The sequence below is a fragment of the Manacus vitellinus genome, unplaced genomic scaffold, assembly GCF_001715985.3.
Source record: "Manacus vitellinus isolate BGI_N305 unplaced genomic scaffold, ASM171598v3 scaffold_8_pilon, whole genome shotgun sequence".
In the NCBI taxonomy this organism is placed as follows: domain Eukaryota; kingdom Metazoa; phylum Chordata; class Aves; order Passeriformes; family Pipridae; genus Manacus; species Manacus vitellinus.
Genome location: NW_021940864.1, coordinates 20288116 through 20311310, shown reverse-complemented (window position 1 = coordinate 20311310; position 23195 = coordinate 20288116). Strand labels below are relative to the sequence as shown.

The 23195-nt window shown below is 39.1% G+C and overlaps 2 protein-coding genes across 2 annotated transcripts in view; both read left to right on the top strand.

Moving 5' to 3' along the window:
• The first annotated feature begins 38 nt into the window (after positions 1–38).
• On the top strand, positions 39–13845 carry YIPF4 (Yip1 domain family member 4). The gene is made up of 6 exons (XM_029965116.1): positions 39–72; positions 2451–2604; positions 4601–4772; positions 6866–6943; positions 8727–8840; positions 11204–13845. Exons 1-6 carry the CDS (start codon positions 39–41, stop codon positions 11339–11341), a joined length of 690 nt encoding a protein of 229 aa, XP_029820976.1. The 3' UTR covers positions 11342–13845.
• Positions 12716–23195, top strand: part of BIRC6 (baculoviral IAP repeat containing 6) — a 173569-nt gene continuing 163089 nt past the window's right edge. The window contains 4 exon segments of the mRNA XM_029965115.1: positions 12716–12723; positions 14774–15473; positions 15632–15727; positions 15729–15903. Of these exon segments, the coding sequence (XP_029820975.1) occupies positions 12716–12723; positions 14774–15473; positions 15632–15727; positions 15729–15903 (979 nt within the window).

Sequence of the window (23195 nt, the reverse complement as noted above, 5' to 3'; positions counted from 1 at the left end):
TGTACCTTTGCTTTCCCCTTGGGAGTATTTGTTGGGCAATGCTGAACCCAATCCAGTATGGCCACCTTTCTGGTAGGTTGTGCTGAATCTGACTTGGCTCTGTGTTCCTTATGAACACAAACAAGGTGTGATCTCCTGCCCGTTCAAGTGTAGTCCTGTGTGCTGCACATACCTACTGTAGCAAAGGAAGACATGAGACATAAACAGCTTGATATTACAAAACTAAAGTACAGCACATTGCACTCCAGTTTTTATGTTTCCTAAATCTTGATCCATATGAAAAAAATCAAAATATAAGCTGTTCTTTCTCCCCATTTTATTTCCATGAGAGGTAGGAGCTGTCAGAAAGATTGCTGGAGAGGTGTTCTCAATTAAGTGGACAGATACGGCATGAAGAACAGACTGTTTGTGGTTTTGCCTCTTGTACTGTTTTTTTAAAAATTAAGAGCCAAGACTGTTTTGAAAACTGGTTTTTCACAATGTGTGATTGAAATGAGGCAGCTGAGAGACTTAGGTTTTGCTTCTGTGGTCTTGAGCCTGAGACAGCAGGAGTGAAGGCACCCAGAGTCTCACTAGGACGCATCAGAGCCCTAAGTTCTTGGCAGATTTTCAGTGCCCAGTTCCCTTCTGTTATTCAGCTCATTCAAAGCAGCCTATACAAGAGGAGGTGACCGATTTCCCCCCCCATCCCTTCCTGATTTCTGCAGCTTCATGTCTTGCAAAATAGACTTAAGATCATGTTCATAGGTTTCACAGTTCAAAAGTGTACTTGCAGGTATCCACTGATCATTGACTGCTAAAAGGAGTCTTGGTAAATAAGATTAGTGTTGGAGTTTTCCTTCCTCGGGATGGATTGTTAGCTGTCCCTGAGAAAGGAGAAATAAATGGCTGCTTGGATGTTGTGTTTCCTTTGTTTGACAGCTGCATTTATGCACAGAGAGCAAGAATGTCTCCTTGCAGAAAGTGTTGTATTGTAGCAGAAACAAATATTTTTAAGTGACAAAGGGGTCCTAGTGACAAAGAAAACTTCTGAGGCTTTTTCTACCTTAATGCCCAGCCATTAGGACTTGTTTTTTCCTCCCTCTGTAAACAGCAGGGAAAGGTTTTGCTTGAGTCTGGTGAGAGCTCTCATGATTATGAAATGATTGAAAACCATTTGTGGAGAAGCTTAAATTTAAGCTTTAGTGGCCTAGCAAGCTGATTTGGGAAGGAGAATTCTGATTAATTAATTGAGATAGTGAGTGATCAGTGAACACTTAAGACATGTTGGCTGAAGACTGTGCGAGATTCTGTCATATACAAATTCTGTTTCTATAAAACTGTGTTGCATTTTTAAAGAAGATGTCACAAATGTAATCTGTGACTATGGCCTGACTTACCTCTGTGAGTACATGTTTCAGAAGTACTTGCTCTATAGCTGGGTGTTTTGGAAAATTTGTGCCGAGGAACTTTTACATGTGAAAAACACACAACAATGGAAAGGCAAAAAAAGATTTTCTGTGGTGAGGTGATAAGTTGTTGGATGAGAAGAGAGTTTCTGTCTCTCATTATATTTGTAATAAGCCTTGTACAAAAAATGAGCATGTTTCTGTTTGTATTTTTCTTTTTTAGCAGATAATGGAAATCCATGGTTTCCTAAAGGAATAATTATTCCCCTCTTATATGTTTTTTTCTTTCTTCAAGTAATTTCATTTATTTTCTGATACTATTTTGTACATTTCATCTGTATATAACTGAATAAAACAAGCAAACAAAATTAATATTTATTAGTGATTTTGACACAACCAGAACATAGATAAATTGCTCTTTGTTTTGTTTACTACTGTGGCAGAGCAAGATCATAGTATATTGAAGAGAACTCCTTGTATTTCTTTTTGGCTGGAGCCTAAGAATCTCTGACAATATTCTTTCTCTAACATTTTCAGCTATATTAAAGGCATGCTACAAATGAAGACATCTTCAGATATATTCCTCTTATGAAAAATTTCACATAGGAACAGGGAGTTCTTTTGCCTGAAACAATGCCACTATGCAAAAGTATGCTCCAAAGGAGGTAGAATATGTCAGAAAAAATAATCCACAGTTTACAGCATGTTGAGACTATTAGTTACTTCCTTTTGTGCCTTTAAACACTTAATGATACAGCACAAGTGGAAGCCTTTCTGTCATACCATAACACTGTGTCATAAAACAAGATTCCCATCTAAAACCTAAAGCCTGGTAATTTGAGACCTAACCCAACAGTGGTACTATTGCATTAAAACCACAAGTATGCTTTCCAATTATGTATCTGTTAAAGTATAATTTTATTCTGTAACTTTGAATATTTCGTGGTGATGACCAACACATGTAGCTTTGTATGTATATTGTTTATCTTCCAGTACTTCTGAAATCAAATGGCTTTTGGCAAGACATAAAAAGATCTATATTTCTCTCCCTTTTTGTCTAAGATCTGAGTGGCTCCATAACAACTCCAGATGTTAAGTTAAATCTTGGAGGAGAATTCATCAAAGAATCTACTGCGACTACATTCCTAAGACAGAGAGGTTATGGCTGGCTTCTGGAAGTGGAAGATGATGACCCAGAAGATAACAAGCCACTCCTGTATGTTGTAATTATTTTGGGGTATCTATCTTTATTAGCTCTATAGGAAAAACAATCAACTTGTAGCCTCTCGTTGTCCCACAGCCTTTTGCTGTAACTAGAATTCTGTGTGACAGAATTGACCAATGAGTGTTTGCTGGTGCGAGAATGAAAACATTATGTTTCTCATTATGTGTTTAGTGTAATGAGAGAGGCTTGTTATTCACTGTCAGGGAGGAAGGAAGGAGGAAGTAAAATCAAATGTTATTAATCTCTATAAGTAAGTATAAAGCTTTTGTGGGTCTTCTGCCTTTATCTGTTGATCCTGTAATGGTTTAAAAAAATGAGATTGTATTCTTTCTATTTTTTGCACTCTTCTTGCAAGTTTCTAAATACTGTCAAGGAATCAAAGGCTAAGACAATCCTGTGGAAAGATTTCTCTTAAGTAAATCTAAGCCAATTCTGTCAGTTACTCTGAAGCAAAAGCATTCTGAATCAAGGTTATTATAGTAGGGATGCTAGAACCCAGGTAGCACAAACTTTATAATCTTTGATGCTGTCTTTTATTGTAAAGCTAGATTAAAAGGATGCTAGTGTTGAAAGACAACAGTGTCCTTGAAACCAAAAATCTCTGCATCCCTTGTTCTTTACACAGAAGTGTGATTGGCTGGAGAAAGTTTGTATCTTAAGATTACTACACTGCACAGTCAGGCAGCCTAGGTCTTAGTTCTTGTTTTGCATCTAAGCAACTTCATTCTCAGTGTTTTTCTGTGTGAATTAAAGATAATGATGCTTTACAAAATTGAAGTGAGACAGAGAGTACTCTGGAGGACTCAGATGAGAGTTTGGGAGAGAAAGGGTGTCTGGAGAGCTTAATAAGACACTGCTACTTGAGAAGTACTTTAGTTTGAAGTGTGGGGAAATAGCTCCTTGTGTGAATAAGTCTGTTTTGTAGACTTCTAGCTTTTAATTAAGAAACAGACTGGTGTATTGAGGTGACAACATATGAATTCTGTCTTTAGTGTAACTTTTTGCACCACAAACCCCGAGCTTATGATTCAAAGACAGCTAGGTGTTCTAAGCTGCTGATTGCTTTAAGTGAGGAGAACACATCAGGGAAATTATCAATTTCTGGCAAACAGGATGAATATGATAATCCTAAAAGAGAAGACCATAATCTGACTTTCATGAAGCAGTTTTTATGCAGGTTTATGCAGTTTTGATTACTCACAGAACATGTGCCATAATGATGTCTTGCAATCTAAATTCTACTAAGGATTGAAAGAACAGGGGCCAGCTAAGGAAAGTTCACCCATGTGGTGCTACACTGCAAATGTTTTGTTCAATAAAATGAGTGGTTTTTTTTTTTGCTTTCTCATTGGACAGCCTATTTCACAGACACTTGTTTCCTCCTACAGCTACCTTCTTAGGTGAGGTATATGTCAGCTTCATGGAAAAGACTGTTCATTCACATAAGAAACTGTCAGAAGCCCTAGACAATGACAAAGAATTATTTCTAGACAGCAAATATTTGTGTTACACAGTCTTCAGAGTAAAGTATGGGAATTCTACATCGTTTTTAGATGAATGGAGGAAAATAGGTGCTTTTAGTGTACTCCTTAGATTCAGGAAGAAAAATGTTTTTTATGTAGTAATACCAGTTTGAAGTAGCTTCAGTAATAGAAATCCAAAAATTGCCTTGAGAGACTCAGTGAGCACTATTTAATTTTTTCTTTTAAAAAGACAAATTGTGATGAATCATGTCTTTCCACTTATTTCTCACTTCATCTTTTCTGAGGGAAAAAAACACAAAAATCAAAGCCTTTTACAAAACTTTCATAAATGGACTTCACAGAATTACAGCATCAACTAGGTTGGAAAGGACCTCTGATATCATCAAGTCCAACCTAACTTAGGACTTGCTCTATAAACCTACTATATGCCCTGCACTGATTTTTTTAATGCTCTATTCCATTGCTGTGGTGTTTAGTAATGCTCTCTTGCTTTACAATTTCAGGGAAGAACTTGACATTGATCTGAAGGATATTTACTACAAAATTCGATGTGTTTTGATGCCTATGCCATCTCTTGGGTTCAACAGGCAGGTAGTGAGAGACAATCCAGACTTTTGGGGCCCTCTGGCAGTTGTCCTCTTCTTCTCAATGATTTCATTATATGGACAATTTAAGGTAGGTGTAAGTTTTCTGCCTAAAAAGAAATCTAAGCTAAATCTGGGGACGTGATTACTAAGTAATTTGCATTCTTACGTAGGTAGAAAGCCTTTTTTTCACATACTAATGTGGGGCATTTCAAATGCTGTTTCTCAAGTTAATATGTAGAAAGACAGCAGTTAGAAATTTATTAAATAGCCCACGGATAAGTTAATCATGATGAAATGTCAGGTTTGTTTTTATACAGTAAAACAAAGGAAAGATGTGGTTTCTAGAGGAACCAGATTGATACTAATGGGTTTATATTCATATTAGTGAATCTTTCAATTTTAATTGTGACCTTTTGTTAACTTGCTTTTTATTGCTAAAAAATGTTACTGAAAAGCATTTGTTTGGATGCCATAAGTGTTAATTCCCTGACAAATAAAGCTCCTTGATTAATTCATACTATATCACTGCTGTTATCTGCTATATTTAATCTTTATTACTGCCATTTGCTGTTTTGTCCTCCCTACTCAGTTATAATCAAATAACTTTCCTCTGGTCAATAGACTTTTTCCATAATTCCTTTTGAACTCCAGGGTGAATAGATATTCAGAGGCATTGCACATATTTAATTGGCCTCCATAAACACTGTTACCTTTTTTCTTTATGTTTAGATTAAAATAAAGAAGTGTTATCAATTATAATAACAATTTGAATGTAAGCCTAGGTGATCTTGCTTTGGAAATCTTTATATATGTGGTTACAGTTGTTTTAAATACAATGAAGTATAGCAATAAGCCATATGTAAGTGAGCAGAAAGTGCTTATAAAAGTATTTGTGTGAATGGTGGAATAAAATTGGCTTCTGTATGGTGTACCAAATGCTGACTAAGAATGCACCCTTAGTATCTTGTCCCTATGAGGCTTTAAGTGAGTAGACTAAACCACTGTATTACTCAAGTCTTCTGGGTACTTACCTGTCTCCTCAGCAAAATAAGGACCATTCCTTGACCCCATGACAGATGAACTACCTCCTGCAGTTGGTGTACCTCCTGTACAGGAGCACTAGGTCTAATGTTTCTTAGGAGCAGTGGGTTTACCATAGGGATGCAAGAGTGCCATATGTGAGTGAGGAGGGAAAGCTAGCAGCTAGCAACAGGGTGACTGACAACAGCTAGACCGGGTGAACTGAACAGTGAGCTGTAAACCTGGAGAGAGATGAACACTCCTGATCTAAGACTTTATTCCAATCCTCGTCTTTTAGACAGTGGAGGAAAGCAGCAAATAAAAGGAGACCATGTGCTATTTTCACAAATAGCATAAAGCCATTATTTAGGGTTTTTTAAGTGATGCTGTGATTTTTATCCCTTTTCCCCTATTTCATTCTTCTGGAAATCTGGAATTTTTAGTTAAGCAAAGTATTGGATTAAGTACTGACTTAACTGAGTACTGGAAATACAGGGACTGTACTGATGCTGTTGTTTACTTCTAAAAAGGCATTTCAAAAAGGAGAGCTTCATTTCTAGTCCTCCCAGTGACTCAACTCCAAAAATAGCTAAGTTACTTTGAAGCCAGAGAATGATTTTAAGATTTCTTCTTTAGCTTAAGAGCAGAACTATGAAGGAAGCAAAAAAAATAATGACAGGTTTGGTCCCAGGAGTCTAGGGCTTTTTATTCAGTTATGATCATCACCAAGTTCCACTGAGAACTGCAGTCCTTTGTCTTCTTTGAATAAAGTGGCATCTTTAAGGGTGCAAGGAGAATTCCAACTCCTTGTATTGGTTGGGCTGACTTTTAAAATCAGTCTGAGCACACATTGTAATAGGTGGGATGTGAAGACACTTAGGGTACTTTTAGCTAAACTTCCTATTGCAACACTTAAAAAACACATTGCATGTGCATTTCATGTACACCAAATTTACCATTAATGTGATTCTGTAAATGTAACCTCTTAATTTTGTTTGCAAATTGCATTGTGCTACTAACTAAAACTATTCTTGCTGCAATTCAGAATTCAGTTTTGCATAATAAAATCCTTGATTGCAGTGAAAGTGATTAATGGAAATGAGTTTTCCTTTCTGACAATGAAAATTATTAATATAAATGAATTGTTCTTTATCTCTTAAGGTTGTTTCTTGGATTATAACTATTTGGATATTTGGATCCTTGACAATTTTTTTACTGGCCAGAGTTCTTGGAGGAGAAGTAAGTACCTGTATGTGAAAAGGATGTAGAGAGAGGTGATGTAAAGCCTCTTGGTTACATTTTTCAGCAGTAGTTGAGTTTTCTTAGTGCTTGGCTTTGGACCTTGTATCCAGCTAAGGATGGATGCAGTTGGTAAGTGTAAAGTCAACATTTCAGGTTCTTGGCCTCCAAAATAAAATCTAAAATACAGAGATGGTCAGCTAATCTTTCTGTGCAATGGATGGTGTCCTTGGAAGTGACAAGCAACCTGGAAGTTTGTACTGTGAGTCCCAGAAATTCTAACAGCTTCCTGTGATCCAGAACTGGAGGGACAAGCTTTCAATTTTTTGGTCGCTGGCCTAAATGGGGCCCTTTCTCCTCCTGTGCACTGCTCATGCACCGTCCTGTATTTATTTTAATTATTTTTTTTTTAGTGGGGCCTAACAGCAGTTGTATGATGGCCTTGTGGGTAAAGCATCTACCAGTGTTTGTTTTCATCCTTAGCCTGATGCGGTTCAAACCTGTTAAAGGATGAAAGCCAATGCATATTCCTCAACTGCAAAGCCAATTGAAGTTTGGGCCTGAATTCCTTCCTCCAGCTGCTTGCACCAGCAGAGTTGGAATAGCTGCTCGAGTTGTTTGCAAATTGAGTCACTAATCGATTCAGGTGTAAACAACAAAAAATGACTTGGAGCAAGGCCCACAGACAGCTACAGTGGAACAGTCAGGAGCATAGAACTTCTTAAAATGTATCTACAGAATAAAATGCATTGAACTGTGTCATGAAGAACTAAATATTCAGTGATGATTGATTTTTATATTTTTACTATGCATCTTTCAGTAATGATGCACTAGTGTTGCAGACTTACCATGTTATTTACTTTAAATTTTTTAGATTTTCCTTTTAATCATAATTGCTAGTCTTCTCGTGTGAACATGAAAGCTTTTATAAATGTGATCGAGTTGTATTTCTGCATATCAACACGATCTAGGTGCCCTTAAATCAGTCTGTTTTGTGGCTCACAGTGTGAAATTATCAGAATGTATAAACTGGGGAGAAAGTATAGATCTGCAGAGTTCACTGTGAGCGATCATTGTCAACAAGAGTGCTTGCAAGATACCACTATTTTTCCTGTTAAATCCAAGAAGCACAGCTGGGCCCAGGAACATTTCAAACTCTGATAGGGGGAAATCAGACACTTCATTCTGAAGCTAAAAGTAGTCACGGAAATACTTTGAACGACGCTGTTCAAGATAGTCATAATAAATTTCAGGTGGAAATCAGAAGAATTCTGTGCCTTAGAGGGATCAAGGTCTAGGTCTTCCGCTGGCACCAAGAGCGTTCATGTACTTTATGTATTTATTTATATATAATGGGTATGAGTATGTTAATACAGAAAATTATGTCTTTGCTGCTTGTGACAAACTAAGAGGTCTGCTGCAGTTCTGTGCTCCTAGGTATCATATGGACACTCCTTGGAGAGTGACAGTTGAGAACCACGTAAGGCAGAACATGAAAATATGAGGGGTGGATGGATTTACATATTTAACCTGTGTAATACTTCCTTTGAAAGTTATCATTTACAGTGTCTAAAAACAACAACAGAAAAAGACAAGGTATTTTTAATTCTAGGAGGTAGCATACAGAAACAATTTTCACACTAGCAAGCTTCCATTAGCTGAAATTTCATGAATACCTAAGACATTATTATCGTTATTCACAGTGTTATAACAAGATCAAATTGCATTTGGTGGCAAAGATTGAGTACTGCAAAGCTTATTTATATGTGCTTGAAAATTTCAGGTTGCTTATGGCCAAGTTCTTGGTGTAATAGGATATTCCCTACTTCCCCTCATTGTCATAGCACCTGTACTTTTGGTGGTTGGATCATTTGAAGTTGTTTCTACCCTAATAAAAGTAAGTTCATATCGTCTATTGAGAATTGTTTGGTTAATTTTAAGTCACTTTCCTAATACTTCAAGTATTAATATGTTCAAACATAACGATGTGTCAGAATTTTTAGAACTACAATGTAAGCTCTGTGATCCTTTTGTTTAATGGTGGAAAGTGAATTTTGTCTTCAATGCTCCTGAGTGCTTGGGGATATACAGTGCTGTTGCTATAACAACACCTGTTGTTACTAGGCTAGCTTATATTTAAGTATTTTGATATGCCCCAATAGTTGCATTAAAAAAGAAAGGATTCTCATTTTGACAAGAGGATGCATAATTAAACCTCAGAATGAAGAACCTGAAAATAAGTTGTTCTATCCCTTCCCCCAACATCCAGTTTATTTTTAGTTGCTCTAGCATGAATATGACATTAGTCATTGTTCTGAGACCTTCCCATAGTATAGCTGTACAAAGCTCTCAATACTCTTTGCAGAGAAGGTAAGTATTGTTCTGATTTACAGTTGTGGAATGTAAGGCACAAGAATAACCTGCCTGATACCACCTGCTGCTGGACACCTTTTATGAAACCAGCAACGTTCCCTGATAGAACTACATAATGTTCTTGAACACTTGCAATACTTCTTAAAGCCCTTTTGGGGAGTCTTTGAAGTTATTGATGAACTTCTGGAAAGGTTAACTGGGAAAATTCTGTTATAAGCTAAGCTGTATGCTTTTGGGGGAGTTGTTCTGTTGATTTGATTATTTCTGTCCTTCTAACTTGCTGGTAAACAGTATAATTGAAGTATAACTAAAGTGTATGATAAGTAAAAAAATTGCTATATTTGTGATTTTATAACTTGCAATGACTGTTGAGTGATAGTCAGAAAGTAAATCATTAACTTGCCAGTTAACTAATATATAACTTGAAAATAAATATATGTTAATGAAACTTCTGTTACTTGATTACTATTACCAGTCTTACGTTAACATCAGGGCGAATCTGTCTGAGGCTCCTGCCTTTGCACCATAAGTATGAAAATGCATTACAAGTCCCATATGGCCAAAACTACTTAAGCTGTGACAAGTACTACTTCTTGCAGCTCTGTGCTTGGGGAAAAATTTCACAGCCCTGAAGTTGGGGAACCTACAGTGAAATAGGGAAATTCCAGCCAGTTCTTTTCCAGTTGCAATCACTGCACCTCAGTTGATTTAATTGCTGCAATTTTCCTAATGTATCTTAGGGAACTCAGTCATAGTCTTGATTGTCCTTCTTGTCCATCTCTGCAGCCTCGAGTAAGGCAGCAAAACTAGAAGTATGCAATGACATGCAGTTTGGTGGTGTTGGTGGTAGTGGGTTAGGGGTTTTTTGTTGGTTTTTTTTTTTTTGTTGTTTTGGTTTGGTTTGGTTTTTTTACAGTGATTGTTAAATGGGCCACATGATCCCTCAAGGGCTTCAGCTCCTCTGACAGAACTGTGGAGAAAGTTCTTTGCTGGGGTCCTGTTCTGTCTCCCATTGTTGGTCTTGTATTTTGCAGAAGAGTATGGTGGTTTTGCATACCACTCAGTTTTAAGTATTTTTCCTTCTTTGTTAATATTCAGGGTGCTGCTAGAGGATAATAACATCTGATTTCTTTTTGCTCTAATCTTGTTAGTTTGAGGTTTGAATCAAGTTCTCTGACTTCAAGACATTTTTTCTTTAAAAGCGTGCATGCTGACTTCATATAACTTAGTGGATATTCATAAGTGATATTACTTTCTACCAGTCTTTTAAGCTGGTTCTCCCTCAATTTAGTAAGCAATATAGTCTGTGATAAAGGTTGTATTTTGGCAGGCTTCTCACTGCACCTGAAAGGAATAGGAATATGAGGTTCAGTTATCTTGAGGTGGGGGCACCATAAGTAAAGAAAAATTTATGAGCCAAATTAATCCTGAAATAAAAAATGTTAATTGTAACTCTCTGGTGTATGTTATAGGAGGAAATGTCAAGTATAGTAACTATTTTGCTTGAAGATGTGTGTGGGATAATAGTTGAGGACAGTCAAGGTAGAAAGAAATTTAATCCAGTGAGGTTTCAAATTTTTGGTGTATGTAAGATTACAGCTTACAGCTTGCTTTGTGGTATCTGTATGTCTTACACAGAGAAAACTTACTGTAGATCCTTAGCTGCTCACTTCAGTAAAACTGTCTCAAGCGAAAACAGCATGCTCTGTTTCTCTAAACTTTAATGAAAATGCATAGTATAGACTTCGTATTTGTGTGTGTGGAGTTCTTCCCCCCAAAATCTTTTTTGGAGAGTTTCTTTTTAATTGTATTGAGACTGATTTTTTTCATGGTATTTGGCGAGACTTTCTTGTGGTGTCAGCTAAGACTGTTCATCTTCTTTTTCAGCTGTTTGGAGTCTTTTGGGCTGCATACAGTGCTGCATCATTACTAGTTGGAGAAGAATTCAAGACCAAGAAACCCCTTCTAATTTATCCTATCTTTTTATTATACATTTATTTCCTGTCCTTGTACACTGGGGTGTGATCTAGTGTAAGATGGGGCCAGAAACCATATTTTAGTCACTTGCAGACTGATAATGTGTAAGGTTGAGGAGGCCGGAGCTAATACAAGTGACTGTTTTGTATCCAGTTGTCAAGATGTTTTAAGATCGAAGAGCATATTTGTGTATATTATTTAATGAAGCAATTGTAGCTATATAGATTTGTATCAAAGTTCTAGGTTTGTTTAAGACTCTTCAGATTTTAATGAACAAAATAAAAGAACCTTGTGTTTTATAATAACACGTAGCAAAACCACAACTCAATACCTGTGCCAAAAGCACTGGGACCATATTACTATATTCAAGAAGAAAAAATGAGAAGTTAACTGTAACAATCTCAAAGTGCAATTTTTCTTTTGAGCTTAAACACAGCTGGCTTTTTTTGGCACAGCAAATTCTGTAGATAATATATATTTATGAAACAGTCCTGATTGTTCACAGAATAGTCTGTATAATCAAGACGAGAAGATACTACTTTTAATTTAGTGCCTCAATTACTTTGATTTGGCTGTTGAGTTTTTATAAATTCCAATTTGTTTTCAAAACATGTATATACTGTGTATTTTGTATCTATTGTTGTGTGTACCGTAAATACTCCTTGGTTAAGGATGTATATTGGATTTTTAAAAATTGAAGATACAAGTATTTGAAGTCTTCATTTACTATCTCTGACCAAAGGAGCAAGATATTTACAGTGTGGCATAATTAATTAAAATGCATATTTAGAGAATCAAATTATTTTACTTAAAAGTATAAATTTACGGAGAGATGGGTGAGCACCTTTCTCAGCTCTAGTGCTGGCTTAGTGTTGGAGAAAAAAGATGATCTATCAAATTTGTGTGATCTTTAAACAATGTTATTTTATGATGACAAAATAAAAATAATGCTTCCCTAACTATGTTTTACAACATCTTGCTCTGTTTTGCTTTTAATAGCACGGTATTTAACACACATCTATTTTTTTCCTCACCAATAATATTGATCCCTTGTAAAGAGAAATAAAGATTTGGAAAGCCAGATTCTCCCTCCACTAAACAAGGGAGAGTTACAGCCTTAGTAACAGTTACAGGTTTGCTAATTTTGACTCTCCAAGGATTATGTAATAATGTGATGACATGTTAAATATTTCCTGTGTACTGTGTTGATTGCTTATGTAATAGTCCTTATGGTAAGATATCTTCACAAGGGAAGTCCACTGAAGTTCACTTTGCATGGTACTAACTTAGGCATTTGCAATCTTCAGTATTTGGTATCGACAAATAGATCTTAAGTTTCTTAATTTTTTTTTTTTGGTAACAGAAAAAAAGCGTTTCCCATCCCCCCCCTTTTTTTTATAATGCTGCAAATAAAAATCAGCCATGACAAGGTAATTGCAAGGGCTGTCCTTGGCCCCTGATGGACATATTTCCATATCAGAACTGTAGCTTTTCAGCTTTTTAGGCTGTGGAACTTGCCATCTTGGTAACTTATTTTTACCAGTCATTACTGATGCAAAATATATAATTAAATTCCAACTCTCCCACAGACCTTTTGCTTATTCAGTCTGCTTTCCTGGCTGATGCTTGTGTTGGTTTTAAATGGAACTACTTGAAGTTAATGCTGGACGTAAATTGTAGTGTAATACTTGAGCTTGTAATACATAAAAGGAGAAAAACTTGTAGAGCAATGGACTTTTCACCTGGTTTTTGACTTCTGCAGAAGTTCTGGTAGAATTACTGCAGAGTCATACTGAACCAATTTATACTAGCAACGCAGTTCTTACCTGCAAGTATTTTAAGAGCATTCATATAACGTTCTGAAAAAAAAAATAAAAGAAAAAACAAGTTATGGTGTATTTTTAAAAAAGCATATTAGCTTTGGAATCTTGCATGATAATCTGGTCTTACCTTGTTTTTTTCATTACTTATGCTGTTTTTTTAACAGGAATATGCAAGTAGTGTTATGAGACTCCACCCAGACCCTGTAAATACATGTTTAACTACCATCCCCACAAGGTGAAGGGCAAGGACATATTTAGGTTACTGGGCTGCCAGAGAGCTTTAAGCTTAGTTCCTCTTTGCATAGTTGTTTGTGAGGTGTCCGTAATGGATCCCATGCATCTGAAATGACTATGAATATTGAAAGGATGCAAGAATGTTCTATTGAGTCTCCGAGTATCTCAATTTCCTCTACATTAATTTTCTGTGAAATTTATAGGTGCAGTTATAACTGTTCCTTTCCACAGACTTGGCACATGTGTAATATGCAATGTAGATATGCACTTAACATAGTACATATTTTGTACACAATTGCAAATTTGCACCTTTTAATCTTAGCGTCTCTAGGGTCACCTTTTGCATATGCTGTGCAAGAAATATGTACAAACAACTCTCAAATGGTTCTGATAGTTTGTAATAACTTTGCATTCAACAAACTCATATTTTTAGATAAGGTATGTGTGTAAATACAAGATGTATTTTATAAAAATTTTGAATTAAACTTGTTTACAGAATGTATGAAGCTCATTTATATTTACTGAATTTATACTGAATAATTAATATTGATTAATTAAGACACATCTCTAATCCCATACATATCACCGATAAATATGGATGTATATAGCATCAATAGCTTTGAGGCTATGAAGAAGTTTTGTGATAATATATATACTGTTTCAGTCTGTCAAAACTGGAAACTTAGAGCATATTCATCTAGCAAAAAAGTTGCCTTTCTGAGATGCAATACCTCCTTCTGAGGTGGAGACATGGGTATCACACCTTAGATGTGCTTTTTGGATGATCTCTACAGAGCAGCTAGACATGTACATATCTTTTTTCCTCTTCTACCCATCAGACATACTCTGCTGTGTATCAGAAAAGTTATGCTTACTTGAAAAGTGTGTGAAACCAGTTGTTATGATGAGGAGACAACATACAGCTTGAGATCTGCTGTGAATGTTATCGCTACCCCTAGTGCTTTACTTGAAGTAGTGAAGCAGGCTTAAAAGCTCCTTATTTTACTCCCAGGACAATTTTGATTAGCCTGGGTGGCACACATACTTGTGGGTTTGGTTTGGTTTTGTTCTTTTAGTTTTTCTTTACACATTGCATTTCTTAAATCATTTTCCTGCTACAGCAGCCTCTGCTAGTTTGGGTCCTTCTAATAAAAATATTCTGTAGGAAACTTAATTATATTTTAAAAATATATTTACGAACATCAGTAGCCTAAAAACATTTTGAAATATTTTAGTATAACACGTCACTTAAATAAAATAATGCCTATGGGAGATAAAAAGTAATGCATCCAGGTAGGCTGAGCTATACGAACTGCACTGACATTCTAGTGGGTGAAAGGGGAAAATCTTAACAAAATACAAAAGGTTTTATTAAACTCGGGTCATTTTTGAAGCACTGCTTCAAAGTAAAATGCTGTCACAGGTGCAATGACCCGGGGCCAGGGACACCCTTCCCGCGGGCCGAGCGCATTCCGGGAGGGAGCCGTGGCATTGTGGCTCCGTCCCTTGGTACCGGCGCTGGAGGCCGCTCACACCGGGGCTCGCTCGCATCGCTCGCGTACAAAACCAGTCTCGGAGCCGGGGTACGAAACGCAAATCCCCGCTCCGGTTTCCCCGAGACGGGGGGCGGCCAACGCGCCTTGTCGCTCCGCCTGCCGACCCGGCTTTTGTCTCGAGTCGGTAACGACACAGCATGCGGCGAGGGACCGGGACAGCCGAGGGCCAGAGACAGCCGAGGGCCAGGGACAGCAGAGGGCCGGGGACCAAGCCGAGGGCCAGAGTTACAGCCGAGGGCGGGGACAGCCGAGGGCCGGGGACAGACGAGGGCCAGAGACAGCGAGGGCCAGGGGACAGCCGAAGGGCCGGGGACAGCCGAGGGCTCGGCTGCCCGCTCTCAGCCTCGCCGGGCAGGGAGCCAGAGCGGAGCAAGCTCCCCGGCCCTCCCGGACGCTGACCGCCACGCCCCGAGGCGGGACCGCTCCCTGCCGCGCTCCCGCCTCCTTCCTCCTGCGCGGGGGCTCGCGCGGGCGCGCGCGCCAAAGCGTGAGCCCGCCGCCCCCCCGCCCGCGCGCCGGCCCGTGCCCGCGCCGAAGCGGCTCCTTCCCCCCCCGGGCCGGGCGTCGGTTCCGCAAATCCGGCGCGTTGTGTCACTTCCCGCTCACTGCGGGCGCTCTCTCTTCCTCCTTTCCCCTCTCGCCGGCCCGGATGGTGGACTGGCGGCGGCCGCGGCGGCTCCCAGGGACTGTCAACTAGAGCGGCCCACGCGGGCCCTTGTCCTGAGGGCCGGCGGCGGCGGCGGCCGCGAAGATGGCTTGCGGCGGCCTCCTGCTCCTCGGCCGCGACGGCGGCGGCGAGGGCCGGGCCCGGCCCGGGCTCCTTGCGAGTGGGTGCTGCTGCGGGACGGCCTTGCCTGCGCTGAGACGCCTGACGGGCTCTGCATCGCCTCTGCTATACACCCGGCGCTCAACGCCATCCTGGCCGTGACCGCGCGCGGCGCCATCAAAGTCATCGATGGCACCTCGGGGGCCACGCTGCAGGCGTCCGCGCTCGGCGGTGAGCGGGCGAGCGGGAACAGGTGTCGCGGCGGGCGGGGGCAACCTCGGGAGGGAAGAGGCCTGGCTCCGGCCGTCCCTTGGTGTTGGGGAGTCCCCCTGGCTCTTTGTCGCCCCTCCTTGTTTTTCTGGCCTGAACGGCCTCCCCTACCCGGGGAGGTGGTGGAGTCTCTGTCCCCGGGAGTGTTTAAGGAAAGGCTGGACATGGCACTCGGTGCCATGCTCTGGTTGAGATTGTGATGTTCGGCCATAGGCTGGGACTCGGGGATCTCAGAGGTCTTTTCCAACCTAATTGATTCTGTGTTCTACTCTTTGGGGCAGAGATACTCGTGTAGACAGTGCTGAGGTGTTTTTCTTCTGCAAAATGTGTTGGCGTGGTTACTAAAAGATTAAATGGGGATGAAAGGCTGTGGTGTACAGGGCTATGTGTTTTTATTTTAGCTCTTCAGGTGTTCCTTTGGGTCACATGACGTTGAACCTTCCAAAGATTGGAAGCAGCATGTTAGACAGGACAGGCATAGTTCTAGTTCTAATTGATATGTGATACTGTAGTAATTTATTTATTAAGCCTTACTCTGGGTTTGTTAAGAAGGTGTACTTCTCAAAAGTGTCATTTGTCTTACAGCTTAGAATTATTTAAGATCAGAATCTTTCATAGTTATTTGATGATACATTTTTGTATAAACTTGGATAGTTCTTCAGGCTGCTGACTATCCTGACTGTCTCTGGTGCTAGTAATAGTATCCCTGCTATTGTGTTCAGGAGGCATGATTATGTACTGAATTAGTGGAGGCTGACTGTAGCATCTCCATAACTATGAAGCAACTTTCTGTGTTGACCATTAGTGTTTTTACACTGTTGATAAACTGTCTCTGTTGAAAAAGATCCACATGCAATTAACAGCTTTTGTTCCGTTTTCATTAATGGTTCTTAGACTGTGGTACTTGTCCGAATATTGATGGGGTGCTGGTTAGGGTTATTTGGCATGTTGTGAGTCCAGCCCTTGGCATAGAAAGATACACTTCTTACCAGTTTTGTGTTTCCACATTCAGGTTCTTACAGTTGTGTCTTGCTAATAGATGTACCTTTGAGCAGTGTTGATGAAAGGTTGTTTGCCGCCTGATTGTGGTACAGTAATGCCTAGAACCATAAGGGGATGCCACAGTCTATGCAATATGTATGCTTTCACCCCGAAATCCAGCAACTTTGTTGCAATGTCAGACTGAAGAGAACGGGACAAAAATCGGTGATTTCCTTTCATGGGTTTAAGTTGGTACGTTGTGTGTAAAGGTTAAGCATTTGGGGCAATTAAAAAGAAGGTTTTGTGGAATTATTAAGAAGGTGCCAGCTGCTTTTATTGTCAGTTGCTCGTATGGAAAATGAGGCTCTTGTGTGGTGTTTCCTGCATTGTTTGGGGTTCAGATCACTCTGCTTCTGTAATTCCCTTTCTTCTACCGTGCTGTCTCCTAACGCGCTTTTTTATTAATAACTTAATTTCTTTTCTTCAAGCTGTTGCAGGAATTTGATGATTGCTTTTAAGTTGTGGAATGAAGGGGGCATAAATAGAGGACTTCCTTTGTAATTGGTTGTCTGTGTAGGAGATGTTTAATTCTCAGGCACAGAAAAAGAAGTTAACTGTAAATCAAAGTGCTGTGATAAAATCCTTGCAAAGGATTTGCTTTAGTATTCAAAATGCTAATGGCAATTCTCCCCTAAATAGTAACTATTTGAAAATAACATATTGCTTTGCTTCTGTTACGTGTATTCAGTCATGTATACTTCCTTTAGTGTCAGTCTTCTCTTTGACAGCATGGCTGTAAAAGATGGATTATACTCCTCCTCACATAAAACAACAGAATTGCTTGCAATCTACCCAAATTTTATCTGTGCGGTAGAGCTGATGATTACATTACTGGAAAAAAATTATAACCTCAGTTTAGTTTGAAGAAACTTTAGCTGAGTTTTCTTTTAGATTCAGACTTGGCAGAAATCTGGTCCATCTCAGCAGTTGGTGTCTGTTGGGGCTATTAGCAACACTGTTCACTCTTGTTCTCTCTCTCTTCAGCCTGCCTATGGGAAGAGAAGGAAAAGGAAGTTCAACTGCTCTCTGATGTGTGCCTGCTCTGTACAGCATGAGCTCTTGTAATGTAGGATAGTAGTAGTTGGACACTCAGACCTGTAGACCAACTCTGTTGCTTCTCCCTCCCCTGCCATAAATGACAGGTCAAAGGATATTGTTGCTTCAGGGACTTCTGGTGCTATAACTAAAAATAGAGTCTCTAGGAATTAAAACTGCTTCTCCTGGGAGACTGCTTGTCCTCCTTGGTAATTGAGGCTGCAGGTCTTTTGCCCTGCCAAAAGATTTGTGTTGGACAGAAATCTTTACCCAAGGAAAAACAAACTGTAGCAGGCCTCTCTTTCTAGAAAGCAGAGCAAAGAGAAGAATCCCCCATCAAGACAGGACAGGGGAGAAAAAGAAACGCCACCAAGCCTTAGTGTGCAGTCCCAGTCCAACGCGGAAATATATATTAAGCTTTGAGCTCACTCTCTGTGAAAGGACTGAACCTGTGGAATGCTGAATCTGGTAGAGCAATGGAGGCTGCCTTCCTTAGAATGTAAATGCAGGTTGCTCTTTGGTGTGTAAAAGAGCAATGCAAAAGATTCACAGCCAAAAGACAACTTGGATGTGGTCTGTGTCCCTCAGTTTCTGATGTGAATATCACTGGTCTAACGTATGTGATGATGCAGGGATTGTTCTTCTGAGCCCAAACTGTAGGAGTTCAGTGAGGATTATGATTATACTGAATCTTCATCAGATCTATCTCTTGAAAGTGTGTGATCACGTTTAATCTGTTCCCTGTGTGAGCCCTGTAGGCCTATTCAAGAGGACCAGGTGATCATTTGCAACAGCCCAGAACATAGTAGTGAATAAAAGTAGGGGGAAAATCAGGTGACACTTGCATTAAACTCTGTCTTACTTGGTCACAAGGTTGTCCTTTTTATTGTATTAAGACTGTTGCACATGTGGTGTGCATTTCAGAGAGCCAGACTGGGAGTGCAAGGAAAATTGTGATTTCTAGATGTTATGCATTTCTGTTTGTTTGCTAGTAGTGGTTAGTCAAGACTAGTTTTGAATCTGCCATGCAAGTCTGTCAAGTGCTTTATTTTCCCTCGTAGACATTTAAATATTTTTGTGGTTTCAGTTTCAAGTTGAACACTGGTAGCCGAAAAGCATAAATGAGCAATCTCTAAATACAGCACTAAGGATGAGCCTTTTCCTCTGCCTCAAAAAAAGCAAACCAAAAAAGCCAAACAAAAAAATCCCAAATAATCTAAACAAACTTCCCAGAATAATCTCAAGTGACTCTTAGTGTTCATAGAGATGTTTGATTTATCAGTTCCTTCTATTTACAAACAAAATAAGAAAACTGCCTGAACTGGGAGAGTGCTATAATTCCCAGAGAAGCTTGGGCAGAATCTAAAATGTGCTGTCACATGAACAGTGACCATTTTGAATGTTCCTCTAAGTTTGTCTACATTAATTTGAGGTAGCAGTTGATTCAGAGCCTCATTTGCTAAAATGCACAGTATTTTGTAGCTAAGGCCTTCTAAATTACTGTAGAAACCCTAACAGGAATCAAAATAGAGACTTCTGAGTCTGTACAGGGAAGGACATAGTCATTATACATATACCAGTTCCTGCAGGGGAAACAGAGATGTTGCATTAGCACAAGAGGCCCTCAACTACTGTTCCTCCATCAGAAGAACATAGAAGTAAATAGATCCCAGCCCACGAGGCTCACCTGTGCCAGCAAGTTCAACACCATTGTCTGTCTGTCAGAGATCCCTTTTGGGAAGTCTTGTTTGTCTTCAGCCATCTCATTTCAAATTATGGTGCCTTGGAAATCTCTCAAGGGATACCCAGCTCTGTTTCTTTTTGATTCTTTTCCATGTGATGCAGAAGGGAAAACAAGATTTTCTTTTGCAGCTTGGAAGTCATAGAGTTTACACTTCTTGTAATAATCTTTAGGAGGAAACTGTTGGGATATTCTGCTATCTAATTCTACACCTGAATTATTTGAAGACACCATCAGCAGTTTCAACTGTTTGAAACTCACTGGTAATACTGCTCAAGTTGTCTCCTTCATTACTCAAAATTGGGGCAAGTTTCATCTCCTTGTCTATTATTTTCTTTCATTTGATTATGAAACAAAAAATTAGTAATAATGAAGCCTGTTGCTCTTAGTACAGAATTTTCTCCTTGTTTATTTTCTCATTTCATGGGGAATACTGTCAAATATCTAGTGATTTGCTGCAGCCCACCTTGCATTTGAGTGTACTCAGGTGACTGCTAATCTGGGTGAAGTACTTCTCAAAGAGATCATTCCATTGATTTATATGATCGTAAGTTCATTCGTGGGGAACCTTAAGGACTTTAAAAACAGAATAGGAGAATTGTTAGTTTTAAGTTCAGTGTTTCATACCAGCAATGATTCTAAACTGCTGTGAGCTCCATTTGCCTGGTAGCTTAATCAGAGTATGTTAGATATCCCTTCTTGCTTGCCAGGCATCTTGCCAGACTGTCAAGGTGCTGTTAATTGATATTTCCAGGCTCTGTTGAAACACATCTGGATTATCTTCTGCAGAAGCTAAAATAGAGTAAAAGTAGAGATATTTCCACAAGCCTTTAAAGGAATGTTTTCATTTCTGTTTTTCTTACAGGGACTCAGATGTTACAACAGGCAGCAGTGCAGGCATATGTTATGTTGCCAGGCATGGTAGCACATTTTTTCATTTTATTGGCAGGTCATTCATATCTGGACTGATGGATTCATGGTTATCATTGCAACAGTAGTGCAGTATTATTAAAAGTTGCAGAATGCTTTAATGTCAGATAATCAGAAATTTCATAAACCTCTGCATATGGATTTTGAAGGTCTTCTGCAGAAAGATGAATCTTTAAATGCTTCTTAGTGACCCAAAATGGAATACTGTGCTCTTTGTCAGGGATTTGAATTTTGACTCCCTGTCCCAATTATCTCATAGGTAGTTAAGGAATTTCTCACTGATAGGAAGAGTTCTCAGAGGAAAAAACTGACTTTCACCCTCAATGCTGATTGTGATCCAACTTTGGTCAAGTCAGCTTTTAATATGCTTATATGACATGCCCTTCAGCTCAGCTCCCAGTCATGTTGTATACTGTGTTGTGTAAAATGTAGAAGAAACTTGGCAGAAATATATTCTGACAGATAATTGATAGTTCGAGTCTAGCACATTATGAAAGGAAGCAGGTGACTCTCTGTTGGACTGGAAGTAGTGAAAACATTGAGAGCACTTTTGCTTCTGAGTGCCCAGCCTAGTGATGTTTAAAAGCCCTGACCTTTTTACTCTTAGGGACATTCTGGTGATGAGTGGTTTGGATCTAGTACACTCTCCTGTCCTATAGCTGGTCATTTCTGGCAGCCCACCATAATGTTAGCTGGCTCAGTAGAACCACTTTCTGAGTCTTTAGTTATATTGTTTATATTTTTATGGTTGCTATTGCATTGATATTCATAAACTGAGCTTAAGTGAAAATAGAACATCTAGGATTTTTTAAGACAGAGTATAAGAAAAATCTGTCCTAGACTGAAAATTCACCTTAATCTCTTTTTTAATAATGATTGTATCTGATTTTTTGATCTGTTGTTCTGATTTGTTGTTCTGTTATTTCAGGTTTTCTTTCCAAGTGACTTTAAAATCAGGGAACAAACCTGTCCATCCTTGCTGTTACAAGGGTTTTTTAATTTTCCACTAGCAGTATGACATTTCAAAAACGTTTCTTAGGCTGTCTTGGAGATGGGGCTTACAACCATGTGGACTCCTGGACAACTTTTTAGTGTATCATGCCCAAGGTCATGTGAGATAGCTTGTTGTGTGTTTTCTGTTTCACTGGGATCAGTAACTGCTCACCATTTTTTTTTAATTTTTAAATAAAAAATTTACACACGGATCAGTTCACTTTCCTGATGGGTCCTAAGTGATGCCACTGTATTGCTTTCTGCTGTTAGAAAGCTGTCCTTTAAATAGTTAATGCTCTCTTAATTGCCACGACTGCTTGCAATCACCAGATGAGTGCTTGTCACTGAGTAGAGGATTCAAAAAAACAGCTATTGCCTTCAGTTCTTTCATTTGTGAAGTACACATGAATATTAACACTTGCAGCTTCTTTTGGTTTCTGAATTGTGTATTGGCCCAATTCCTTTGCTGCCTTGTCTTTGGGAAGAGTATCAAGATTAGTAAGGACCCAGAGTACACTGCTAGCCAAAAAGTAAATAGGAAGTCCGCAAAACATTTATTTTTAAGATGTCATGTGCTTGTTGGGGAAAGAGCGCTCCATGGAAAAGAATTATACACAATAAACGTTGTTTAGCATAAGTTTAAAAGTGTAAAATTATAGAAATAATAACTTAAAATGTTCTTGAGGTATTTGCTAGGGCAGTTCAGTGAGTATTGATAACTTTTTTAATGTGTAACTTAGGGAGGAATTTGCTTATCAATTAAGTAGTCTTGAAAATTGGTAGCAGTAGTGAAAACATATCCAGTCTCAAGTGCTGGTTAATGAAGGCTTGTATAGCGTACAGTTTCTTGGCAGTTCTTCAGTCCCCTGTGCAGTTTGTAGAGGGAAAACTGTTTGATCCCCTGTGCTTCTTGGACCTGAGTGTGAAGCAATCAGGATCTCATCTGAGCATTTGGCAGCTGTAGGAGAACAGTTGGGTAAACTCTGTTGACTGGCAACAGGCTACAGAGACTCAAAAAACTCCTTAGTGAAAGGAAGAGCTGAGAGGGTAAAGGATGGGACTGAGAACTATGATGGAGTAGCTGGATGACAGTGGGAAGCTGGGAAGATGGCAGTGAAGACTGGAGAGTGTTTAATTGGAGTGCAAGAAGGCACTGTGGTTTTTGTGGAGAAATACTGTGGTAGACTCTAGTAGACCTGTCTTCTGGATCCTAGATTTATGTTGTGATGTAAATGATAAGATGTGACACTGCTTGATGGACTTTTTGTAATAATGGATTTTTCCTGTTTGGTTTTCTATAGCTTTCATATAACAAGGTTGGCATTTTTCAACAAATAATCTTAGGTTCTCTCTCCATGCAATACAGAGAAAGGAAAAGTCCTTACTCTGAACTTTTGGAGGAACCTGGTTCCATTGCCTATAGAGGGAGCCTGGCACAGTCAAACTTGAGTTAACTTTTCTGAATTTTCCCTTCTAGTGAAAGAACTGAAGTTAAACTTACGTAGTCACCATG